Raw genomic sequence first — 10,695 nt, forward strand, 5'->3', positions numbered from 1 at the left:
CACACATCATTTAAATAACCTAAATTCGCTACTTTAGCGGTGTTAAGCATTTCAAGCGATTAACAAGTGAAACCAGATAGCCTACAAACAAACTTTGTATAGCTTCTTCTGGACCAATTTTATTCGCGTTGTTTAGTGTGGTTTTATTTGGATGTAAGTGACAGGAATGGTTGCATTGCAGCCATTTTGCAAACACTTTGTTGAAACTTCTGTAGTTCTTTTTACGGAGTGGAGCAGTGGTGTAGCACAGAAACCTTGCACAGTCCATATGCATCCTCGGGACCCTTCTCTTTTTAAGTACATTTTTTAATCAGGGACCTTTACTTGTAACCGAGTATTTCTACACTTTGGAATTGCTACTTTAATTTAAGTCATTTTTTAAGAGCAGTACTTTTGCATGTATCCCTGCAATGCATGCATTGTTAAATGGTTTATGGGGCCTCAAATGGTGGACGGATTCTTTCCTAGAGAACATGAAGGCAGCATCCTTATCACCACCCTCTGTCAGACAGTGACGTCACCTTACAGCTAGACGGACAGTTGAAAGCTTCGGGCGTAGATAAATTGTTGACGTTTTGTTTTGATCGCTTTCGTCTGGATCTTTGGACATTACGCCGAAATTATCCGCTGATTTAAAAGCCCGCCTTTCGACTCTTATCATCACGCCTCAGTGCGGGGATCCAGCAAAGATGAAATGGATGTTTAAAGAGGACCATTCCCTCGGTAAAGGGGTTTGGATTGTTATGAAACAAGAGATGCTCTTGTCATGTCATGCGCCCTCCTTTCTGTTTTGCTCTCTATGTTATTTTTCCATATCATTCCACATAGGTGCAGCTTTGCATGCTTCTCACAGCACCCTGCTAATAACTGATCCATACGGGCTAACGTCGCATGACTAGCAACAAATCCTAACATGCTCTTCCTGCAAGTCAAATGACCGCTGTCAAAATCGGGTTAATCTTTAATACATACATAGTCAGCTGTTTTCCCCCCTGAAACGTGTATTTCTTTTGCATGGAGACATTTCTTTGCCAAATTACATTCAAGCATTTGACCATATTAGTCGAAAATGGCTTTTAGTTTAGAAGTAAAAAATACTCCACCAAGCACTTTCTCTCAATAGTGGTCTACTTTGAATGGTAACTTTTTGTATTGCTTCACACTCTCCGGGGTATACTTTACTGACAAAAGACAGAGAACATTTAAGAAAAGAGCAACACATGGAAATGAGTAGTGGCTGTGCAGAGTTTAAAACTGTTGTGTTGTTGTTGCTTGTAACGTGCTCCACTTGCATGCACATTTTATGGTTTCAAGGGGAATATTCAGTTACCAGAATTTCTATTTGACTTTGTTGTAAAGTTCACTCCTTACTTAGATAGCTGGGGTATCTTGTTTTGCAGATCCATACTGAAGAGAATAGTGTTCTGTGTTCATCCAGTGTTGTGTGTTAATATCCTCTTTTTAAAGAGACGCTGCTTCTAGTTTGGTAGAGTTGTTTCCAAAAGTAGGCCTCTTATCAGGGCTATGGAAAGCCTGCAAAGTGTTGAACTTAAATGGATCTGCCACATCTTATCATCCATCACCTCACTCTCCCCTCTCTGGCCTCTGTTCAGTGTCTGCCTGCTGCATCTGGTGCTGCCCACAAAGCATAGGCCTCCTGGAAAGATGCACTATCATTCTTTGATAATGATAGTGATACTAAAAAGTGTTTGGTATCACTCGATAAAGATGGTTGATTTGATGCATGACTATTCAGTAAGGATCACTACTAAAATTAGATAATCACACTTTGACTTGGTCTATAGTTGCATCCTGTACAAAGCATTCACTCCTTTGTCTGGTCAGGCCACTGCCAGGCTTTATGCTGTGCTTGATTTTGCTTATGGAGCACTATACCAGACTAGGCTTGGCTGTATTCGGCAGTAAGGCACAAGAGGAGGCTCCCAAGAGGCCTCACTCATCCTTTTAATCCTGACTTCCTGTTTATTTCCTGTCTCTCCCTCAGAGCACCGATGTGTGGAGTCAGCCAAAATATGCAACAAATATCCGGACAGAGTACCGGTAAGTAAGGGGGAGGTGGTGATTTTGGCAGTGGGACGGGGGTTAAGGGTACAGAAGGTGATTGACAGAGAGTCAAGAGATAAGGAGTGAGTGACTGGGTGAGTGAAAGTTATGGGTGGGGAAAGAAGAGAATGAGTGAGTGCTAATGACAGTCGATAGACAGATTAGGAGAAAATAGAAATCAGAACTAACTATCAAATATCAGCATTTTAAGTCCAAAGAAATAGTCTTTGAAAACTCATAGTCCTTTGCAATTGTTGATGTTGAGGCCTGAAAATCCTGTGATAACCATAGCCACGCTGGCAGGAAGGGAATATACCAGCTCTGAAGACTGACACCTCAGATCAGAGTGAGAAAGAGGGACTTTGTGGATAATATAATAAGGTGTTTAACTTCCCGGTCATAGGAAACACATACCCAGAGCCTTTTGTGTGGATGATAATGCCTGTTAAACTCAATCACTTTAACTAATTCTGTGTACAGAGTGTACTGAGAATGCAGACCATACCGTGCCACACAGAGTTAAAAGCCTATTTTTTGTTAATCTATGTGCTCCAGGTGATAGTGGAGAAGGTGTCTGGCTCTCAGATAGTGGACATTGATAAGAGGAAGTACCTGGTGCCCTCTGACATCACAGTGGCGCAGTTCATGTGGATCATCAGGAAACGTATCCAGCTGCCTTCAGAGAAAGCCATCTTCCTCTTTGTTGACAAAACTGTCCCCCAATCCAGGTGAGAGCAACCCTACATCCTGCTGCTGTACGAGTGGAAGGAAGTAAGACAGTGGAATCATAAAGGCAGAATTGTTTCCTGTTTTATTTCATCTATCTATATCTTTAGTGGCATGAAGCACTGAAGCTAAATTATCCCCAAGTAGCAAGGTGCAGCTTTTTGCTGATGGTCTTATTTGTTTGGGGCAAATATAGTCACTTCTTAGAATCAATGTTAACATGATTTATTGATACTAAACTGTTAGTTGTTTCAAAACAGGCAGCACAAGGTGTGCATAAATCTGTAAACACCTTACGCTTTATGTAAACAAGCCTTCAACACATTTAGCTTTATATTACTCCACATTCATTAGCAACTATTGGTTATAGATTGGACACTCTTCTGTTCTGCATTCAACTTTGAGTGATGACAAAGTTCTTATTGAATAAATTGTTCAAACTCTACATAGATTGAGTGCGCCTCTGTAAATGCAATTTAAAGTTGAACTGAAACCAAAACCCTAACCCTAACCCTAACCCCACCAAAACAGACACAAACAGGCATCTGTAGAACATATTAGTTCATCACAATACAACTGAGAGCATGACAGCTGGCGATATTATTATTATTATTATTATTATTATTATTATTATTATTAAAAACCCAGTTTACAAAGTTACAGACAAAGCACTTTGTAGGGCCAAACAAAAGGGAGACAAAATTAAGGTAAAATCAACACATGAAGGCAGATGACGCAAAGGCATAGTGGAGAAAAGACAAATGATGATGAAACAGTACAATAGATTAAAAATAAATAAATAAAAGCAATAAAAACGATGTCTATAAAACTTGGTTTTAAGAAGAGTTTTCTGCTTTCTGATTCCGCAAGCCTTTTCTCTTCAGGCAGGTTGTTCCAAAGCCCTGATGGCAAAAGCACGGTCAGCTTTAGATTCAAGCCTCGACGTAACAGCCAGAAGGGCCCTACCTGAGGATCTAGAGCTGCGAGCTGGCTCATAGTGAGTCAAACTTTCAGCTATAGCTTGGGGCCAGACCCAGACATGCTTGAGAAGGCATGCCCATTTTACAATAAATTCTAAAACAAATAGGGAGCCAATGGAGAGAAGACAGGATTGGGGTGATGTCGTCTGTTAAAACCAGTAAGACAAAGGTTGCCCGAGATACTATAATTAAGTTGTTGAGTTTAGCAGCAGATGGGTTCGATATTCAGCCTGCTTCAGAGGGTCTATGATAAGAAATGATGTTGGATATAAAGGTAGCTACACCATTCCTGTTTTAAGGGGTTAATGGGGTGCAGAAGTAGAGGATGGAGGTGGTGACTAGAGGAAGAGGGGAGGATCTGCATCCGGGGGGTGCGTGGGATGGATCCTGTCTCTTTTAGAGAGGGACTATCCCAGAACAAGTCCATGTTGTGAGCCCTGCTGGCAGACTGGAACCAGGTGTGAAGGCTGAGGAGTCTAATAAAATCCCAGTGTCCTGCATGAAGTGATTTGCATATTTGGATTCTGTGGAAAACTGCGAAAAACCTGTCTGCCTAGCCGGACTTTGGTTAGCGCATGCGCCATCGACAATTTAGCTATAGACACGCATCAAAATCCACACAACAGCGAACAGGCACCATGGGACTTCTCTGTATGTTTTATTTCACAAAATAGCGAGCCTGTCCGTGCCATTATGTTATCGGTGATAGAAATGAGGTGGTGTGTGTTTGTGCGTCTGTGTGCATGTGTGTGTAGAACAAGTTAGATCATAGGTCTTTTTTGCTTTGCACATTCACATTCCCTCCTCCGCTGTGTTTCGCGAGTTTTCCATGTTTCATTTGTGTAGTTTATTTAAGTTGGTGGCGAGGAGACTTAGCCTAGTGTCTACTGCCTGTATACAACAGTCTGTCCCGCTTGCACCAATAATCCCGCCAAAATGAATAGCATTGTGACTTCAGCGGCTACTACCAGTCACGTTTGTCTAACAGCTCTCCTCTATGATCTATGCACTTGGTAATGACTAGGTTTAGTTAGTAGTCAGGAATTGACCACAGGGACATGTTCAATCTATTGGCTAGAGAAAACCGTTAACAGAACCTTTAAAATATTAATTGCTCCAAACCTTTTTAAATACCTCGTAAAAAATACAAATTCTCAATGTCCACAATTCTAGTTTAAATCAAAAGATTCATTTTATTTTAAGTAGCAGGGGCAAAGGCATACAGTTTAAATTGATTCAAACAACAAGTACAATTATTATCGAACTTGATTAACTTTAATATAAATCTCTAACACTTAATTGCTGTGGCTATATGATCTACTTATCGGTGGGGAGAGAGAGAGAGAGGTCGGATCACTGGCCTAGCAATCCTATCCTTTCTGCTTGACGATGGCCTCCGGGCTGCTCATGACTTTGTCGAAAGTCCTTAAGGTATCAGTCGTCCATTTGCAGAGTGAGTATAGAAAAACTCTGAAGATTAAATTTGTAAATCCAAGCTGGTTACTCCTATCCTGTGCTTCGTTCAGCAACTTGGATCACTTTTCAGTCTTCTCGGTGTTGGAGTCCTCACTTCTCTCATCTCGGGAGAAGACGCAGAGGAAATAACCCCGAGCTTGTGTCGGCTCGCTTCTTATATAGGCCTCTTGGTGCCCGCCTCTACTCCTCTCTTCCTAGGTTTATCTTTGTCCCTGCCTTTTTAAGGCCGCGTACCACCAATAGAATGTACTTCGATGCACTCATTATCTGTCCATAACATAAGGCCATGTTAGAGTCTCCTATCTTCTATTCTCATATATCTGTTTTAGGCACCCATTATGTACACACTTCATGCCGTTAATGGGCCCACCCTAGGTATGCCCTTAGTGAGCGTTAATGGACGCGGGGTTCCGTTGGGGGAATATATATATATATATAAATATATATATATATATATAATATATATAGATATATATATATATATATATATATATATATACATATATATATATTATCTATATATATATATATATATATACTATCTATCTATATATAATATATATAAAATATATATATATTATATATCTAATATATCTCTCTATATATCACTCTCCTCTATCTATAGATCTCCATCTCGTATCCCTTATCTCTATCTTACTATCTATCTATCTTTATCTCTCTACTCTCTCTACTCTCCTCTTAGCTCTCTCTCTCGCTATCTCCTCTCTCTCTCTCTACGTCTCTCTCTCTCTATAATATTATATTCTCTATCTCTATATCTATTTAAATATATATTCATGCCCAGAAACTAGAGTAACATTGGTTTCATTGTATATGGCAGTTGCAGAAAGATTGAAAGATTCTGGGAAGAAGTACGAGGTACAATAGAGAACGATTATTTCAAAACAGATTTTACTGGACCCCAAGCTTTTCTGTTGGGTTTATACTTTCCGGAGAAACATAAATATAGTAAAAACGAGCGAGCTTTATAGACCTCAGTTTGCTTCATGCTAAGACATGTATTGCATTGTTTTGGAAAAACGTTCACAGTCCAAGCATTACTCAGTGGTTACAACGGATGTTATCAGGCCTTCCATTAGAGAGGATATCTTACATTTTAAAGGCTAAGCAGCATATTGAGAATATATGTTGGCCCTTTATAAACTATGTTAAAGACTTGGACTTAACTGATGATCAAGTGGGTGACTAGTTGCGGTGGTAATGCAGTTCCGAACTTGACTTGTGTATCTCTTGTGAACATGTTTTGTTTCTGAATGTTTGCCTAAATAAGTAATGTACGCCATTTTGTATTAGATTACCACTTTTTTCCGTATTTTGTTCTTGTTGGGTTTTTTTCTTTTCTCTTTGTTTGCTTGTTTTCTTTCTTTTTTGTCTGTAATGTTGAAAATGTAATAAAAATATTGTGAAAAAAGATGTTTAAAACAATAAATACAGTCTAACCTGGCTGAGGAAATCCTATTCTCTCTCACGTGGGACCATTTGTATTTCTAGCATCTGCGTGCATCCTCCTGCGTGCATCATCCACCATACATTCACCAGACCATGGGAGTGGACCAGCTGCCTCAGAGCATTCTGGGATGCTGGATGCGGCTCTGCGTGGTTGCGATCTCTAAACTCTGGCTCCATTCACATTTAAAACACCCACTCTGAAAGCATCCATCACTACTGAGATGTTAAAAGCAAAAAAAAATAATATATATATTAATTAAAACACGCATCATCAATGTTTATTTGTTTTTTTTACTTTTAACACAAGTTTTTTTAATCTAAAAACCTCTTGGTCAGTGAAGCCAGACTCCTCTCTTTGACTCATATGGAATCTGGCCGAGGTATTAAAAACGACCAAATATGGAAAGTAATTCTCCACCTTTACACCATGTTGGTTTTTAGTTTGTTGGAGGAAAACCTTTAAACTTTCAACCGTATACATTTTCTTTAATGGCTGCTTCTTAAATTATAACCTGGGATATCACTGCTGTCCGACACACACTAAATGTTTCTAAATTATCCTTAAACCTAATTTGGAATTTATGTACAGTAATTTATCATGGCATTTATATTGTTATACATATACACTGGTATGGATATATCGAATGGATATATATAATAAGCTAATAAATTCCGATATGGCTGTTTATAAATTATTTCAAACATACAGTGTGTTTGGCATGTCTGTACGTATCTGCTGACATTTATATTTTTAGCCAACAACAGCAGCGACACTCACTCCATTACCTACTGTATATCTGAGATAAGCTAAAACAAATAATATCGGCCATGCTGCTTTATTGGTTGAGCTCTAATGCGCAAGCAGGATGAATGATGATAAGAGAGATTTAGATTTATTTATTGTATGTATGTGTTGTTCTTCAATAATGAGGACAGTACAAACTTTTTACAACTTCTTATACGCCAACAAGGAGTAAGCGTTTGAAATTCGAAAGACCCATTTTGGGCGGACTAGGCCTTTTGTACCATATGTTTTGGCCTTTTGCTTTGCTGTTTGTATGTGTTTTGTCCTAAGGGACCGCTGTCAGCACAAAATAATCAATATTAGAGGCGTTCGTCTTCACAAATCCCTATAGAAGATGTAAGTATAATTAATTCCACTTGACTGTGTGTGTGTGATCTAATAACACTGGTTTATGCTGTGTGTTTCAGTCTGACTATGGGCCAGCTGTATGACAAGGAGAAGGACGAGGACGGCTTTCTGTACGTGGCCTACAGTGGAGAGAACACCTTTGGCTACAAGGCCTTTTATACAACACGGGGTTAAAGCTTCACTGAATACCAGTCTCTCTCTCTCTCACACACACACACACACACACACACACACACACACACACACACACACACACACACACACACACACAGTAGGGCCAGACATACTGATGCACAATGTTTCAAACATAAGCCTTTTCATGTATTACATAAGTAATGCACCTTCACACTTGGCAAAGTTATTTATGGTCAATTTTTGATACTAGAAAATACACATTTTATGGTGAAAATTAAACACCGAAATGCTACAATAAACAAACAAGTAACTAACTTGTTCTCATTTTTTTTGACAGGCTCAGATGATCATCAGTGTCAAAAATGATTGACATTAATGGTTGGTCTTTTGCCCTGATCACTGTTTAAAGGACAGTTGTGGAGATAAATATCTTTAACACTGCCGTAAAAAAAGAAAGAAAGTAAAAACAATGCACCTTGTAGGCACGTCAGATATCTTTAACTTTCCAGTCCAGCTTTGTTGTTACAGATATTTGTGTTCAGCTGAGGTGAGAAAGAAACACTAGAATCATTAACCACATTATGGATGTACTTGTAAGACTGATCGTATCATGTATAAAAACTTCAGTATATAACTTGAATGCCACAGCGCTACGATAGGCTAAGAGACCAACTATAAGCATGCAAAAGAAGGCAGCTGATGCTTTTGAGACGGTGAATGAAGGCGGATGACTTTACTCTGCTAGAAGGGAGTGTAAAGTGTATCCAGCTCAGGGCCAGGGACCAACAGCAGCCCCTGGCTCTTATGTGGCTCTTGTGTATTTACACATTATGTCGGATGTCAGCACCAACAGAGATTCAGACTCATGATGCCAACAGCAAGCCATGAACCTCATGACCTGCTGAAGAAATCAACACTTTACTTGAAGAATTGTGATTTTTGTATGTTCTCATCACAGAGCAACTATCTGAAAATGATAACAACTTAAAAGGAAAACTTACTACGTTCCTCTTCTTATATTCTGCACTTTACCTGTTCTGCCTCATCCTGCATAGTCTAGCTCTACATCAGTTAGAGATGTCCTACACTCCTTGGACAACCTTTAGACATTTTGACAAACACAGCTGTAACTAATAATAATAATGGCAGTATTTAGGTGTCTAGGTATTTAGGTATTTAGGCTCAGCACCAAACAGCAGACAGACAGTTCGCGTTTAGCTGGTGAACATAGTGGAGCATTTAGCAGCTAGAGCCAGATCTTTTTCTCAGTAGTTGGTGGAGACCAAAACAGAGCTAAGTATTGAGTGAAAGTGAGTATTGGACTTCAGTTCATCAGGTGGACACCAACACGACTTCAAATGAATGCTAATGTTGCTCTATTAGTAAATAGACAACTTAGAGCTAACATGCTAGCCCAAACCACTTATAAGTTGTATTAAATTCTGGTTTCAGCCCCACCCAGCTTTTAAGACACTGGTCCTTTTAATCTCCAAACCTATTTTGTTTGTTTAGTATAGCTTTCATTTTCTGATTAGTTAGTAAAGGCTTGGGCTACACCCTAACTATCATCAAGTGGGTGGCTAACAAGCTAAAAGAAAGACATTTGTCGGGTTTTTTTTAAGGCATTCTGGAAAATGTAAGAAATCACATCTTACAGCAAAAGTAGAGGACGCAGGCCGTACAGGAAGTCAGTATGTAGCAGTGGAACAACTGTTTACACCCTAAACTGCTGCATGGCCTTCAGCTACTGTTCCACACAACAGGTAGGCTACATGATGACTTCAGAAAATCTTTTATGACATGTATTATATGTCCTTTTGTTCCTGGAATGAGATTGAGTTGCTAAGTATTTGACCGTGTCCCAGCCCATTATATCTTTTATGTTAATGATTAAAATACACATGGCTCTAAGTGGAAATGTTGATTAATAAATCAGTATTTTTAGTGAGCAGAGTGCTTTCACACTCGGTAATGATTAAATATACATATTTAATGAACCCTGTGTTCATAAAGACCATGTTTATAATATACAGCAGTGTAATTCACATTTCAAGTACTTTAAGTAAAGTGTTACTCAGGTCTTTGGCTGCACGAGAGTCGGAATGATAAAATCAGAACCAGTAGTGAGTTTTCTTCTCCTCACTCAGATGACTGACATTTTGGCTGCATCTGTAGTTTTTGGTGAATCAAAGTAAGTCATCTGTCGGATTTCAACCCTTTACTTGACCCATTAAAGTATTCATATTTGTGTACCATACGCTGATTCAGGCTTTTAAACATGATATGAAGATGTGTAATATATTGAAGGAATGCTATAATATTCAGTATTGTTTTATTTCATCAGTGTTGTATGTTGTTTAATATATCTTAAAGACATAAAGGAATTTTAGATATTTGATGGTAAGGTAGCTGGAAGACCTGACCAATAAAAATGAATAATAAACAAACCGTAAGGTGTTTCTGTCTTATTAAAAAATAATGAAATGTATACTTCTCTACACTTTCACTTACACTTTCATTATTGTACAAATGAAAGATACTCTGGGCAATATTTGACAACTAGTAGTGCTATAGAACAATATTTTATAAGCACGTCCCCTTTTTTTGTCTCGCGCACGACAAAACACAAAGAAACAAGTCGCCCTTATTTTATTTATAAAGCGCAATGTCACAAATTTGCTTCAGGGGGTT

At 38.8% G+C, this 10,695-nt stretch overlaps 1 protein-coding gene across 2 annotated transcripts; it reads left to right on the top strand.

Annotated features, from left to right (window-relative positions):
* Positions 1 to 521: 521 nt before the first annotated feature.
* gabarapl2 (GABA(A) receptor-associated protein like 2) lies at positions 522 to 10,457 on the top strand. 2 transcript variants are annotated; one of them, XM_029433554.1, is made up of 4 exons: positions 522 to 723; positions 2,006 to 2,061; positions 2,620 to 2,792; positions 7,929 to 10,457. In XM_029433554.1, exons 1-4 carry the CDS (start codon positions 690 to 692, stop codon positions 8,041 to 8,043), a joined length of 378 nt encoding a protein of 125 aa, XP_029289414.1. In that variant the 5' UTR covers positions 522 to 689; the 3' UTR covers positions 8,044 to 10,457. The 2 variants fall into 2 exon arrangements, with proteins under 2 accessions (XP_029289414.1, XP_029289413.1); XM_029433553.1 differs by lacking the exon at positions 7,929 to 10,457 and adding an exon at positions 6,759 to 6,904.
* Positions 10,458 to 10,695: the final 238 nt, after the last annotated feature.

This window comes from Cottoperca gobio, chromosome 6 (genome assembly GCF_900634415.1).
Source record: "Cottoperca gobio chromosome 6, fCotGob3.1, whole genome shotgun sequence".
Classification (NCBI taxonomy): Eukaryota; Metazoa; Chordata; class Actinopteri; order Perciformes; family Bovichtidae; genus Cottoperca; species Cottoperca gobio.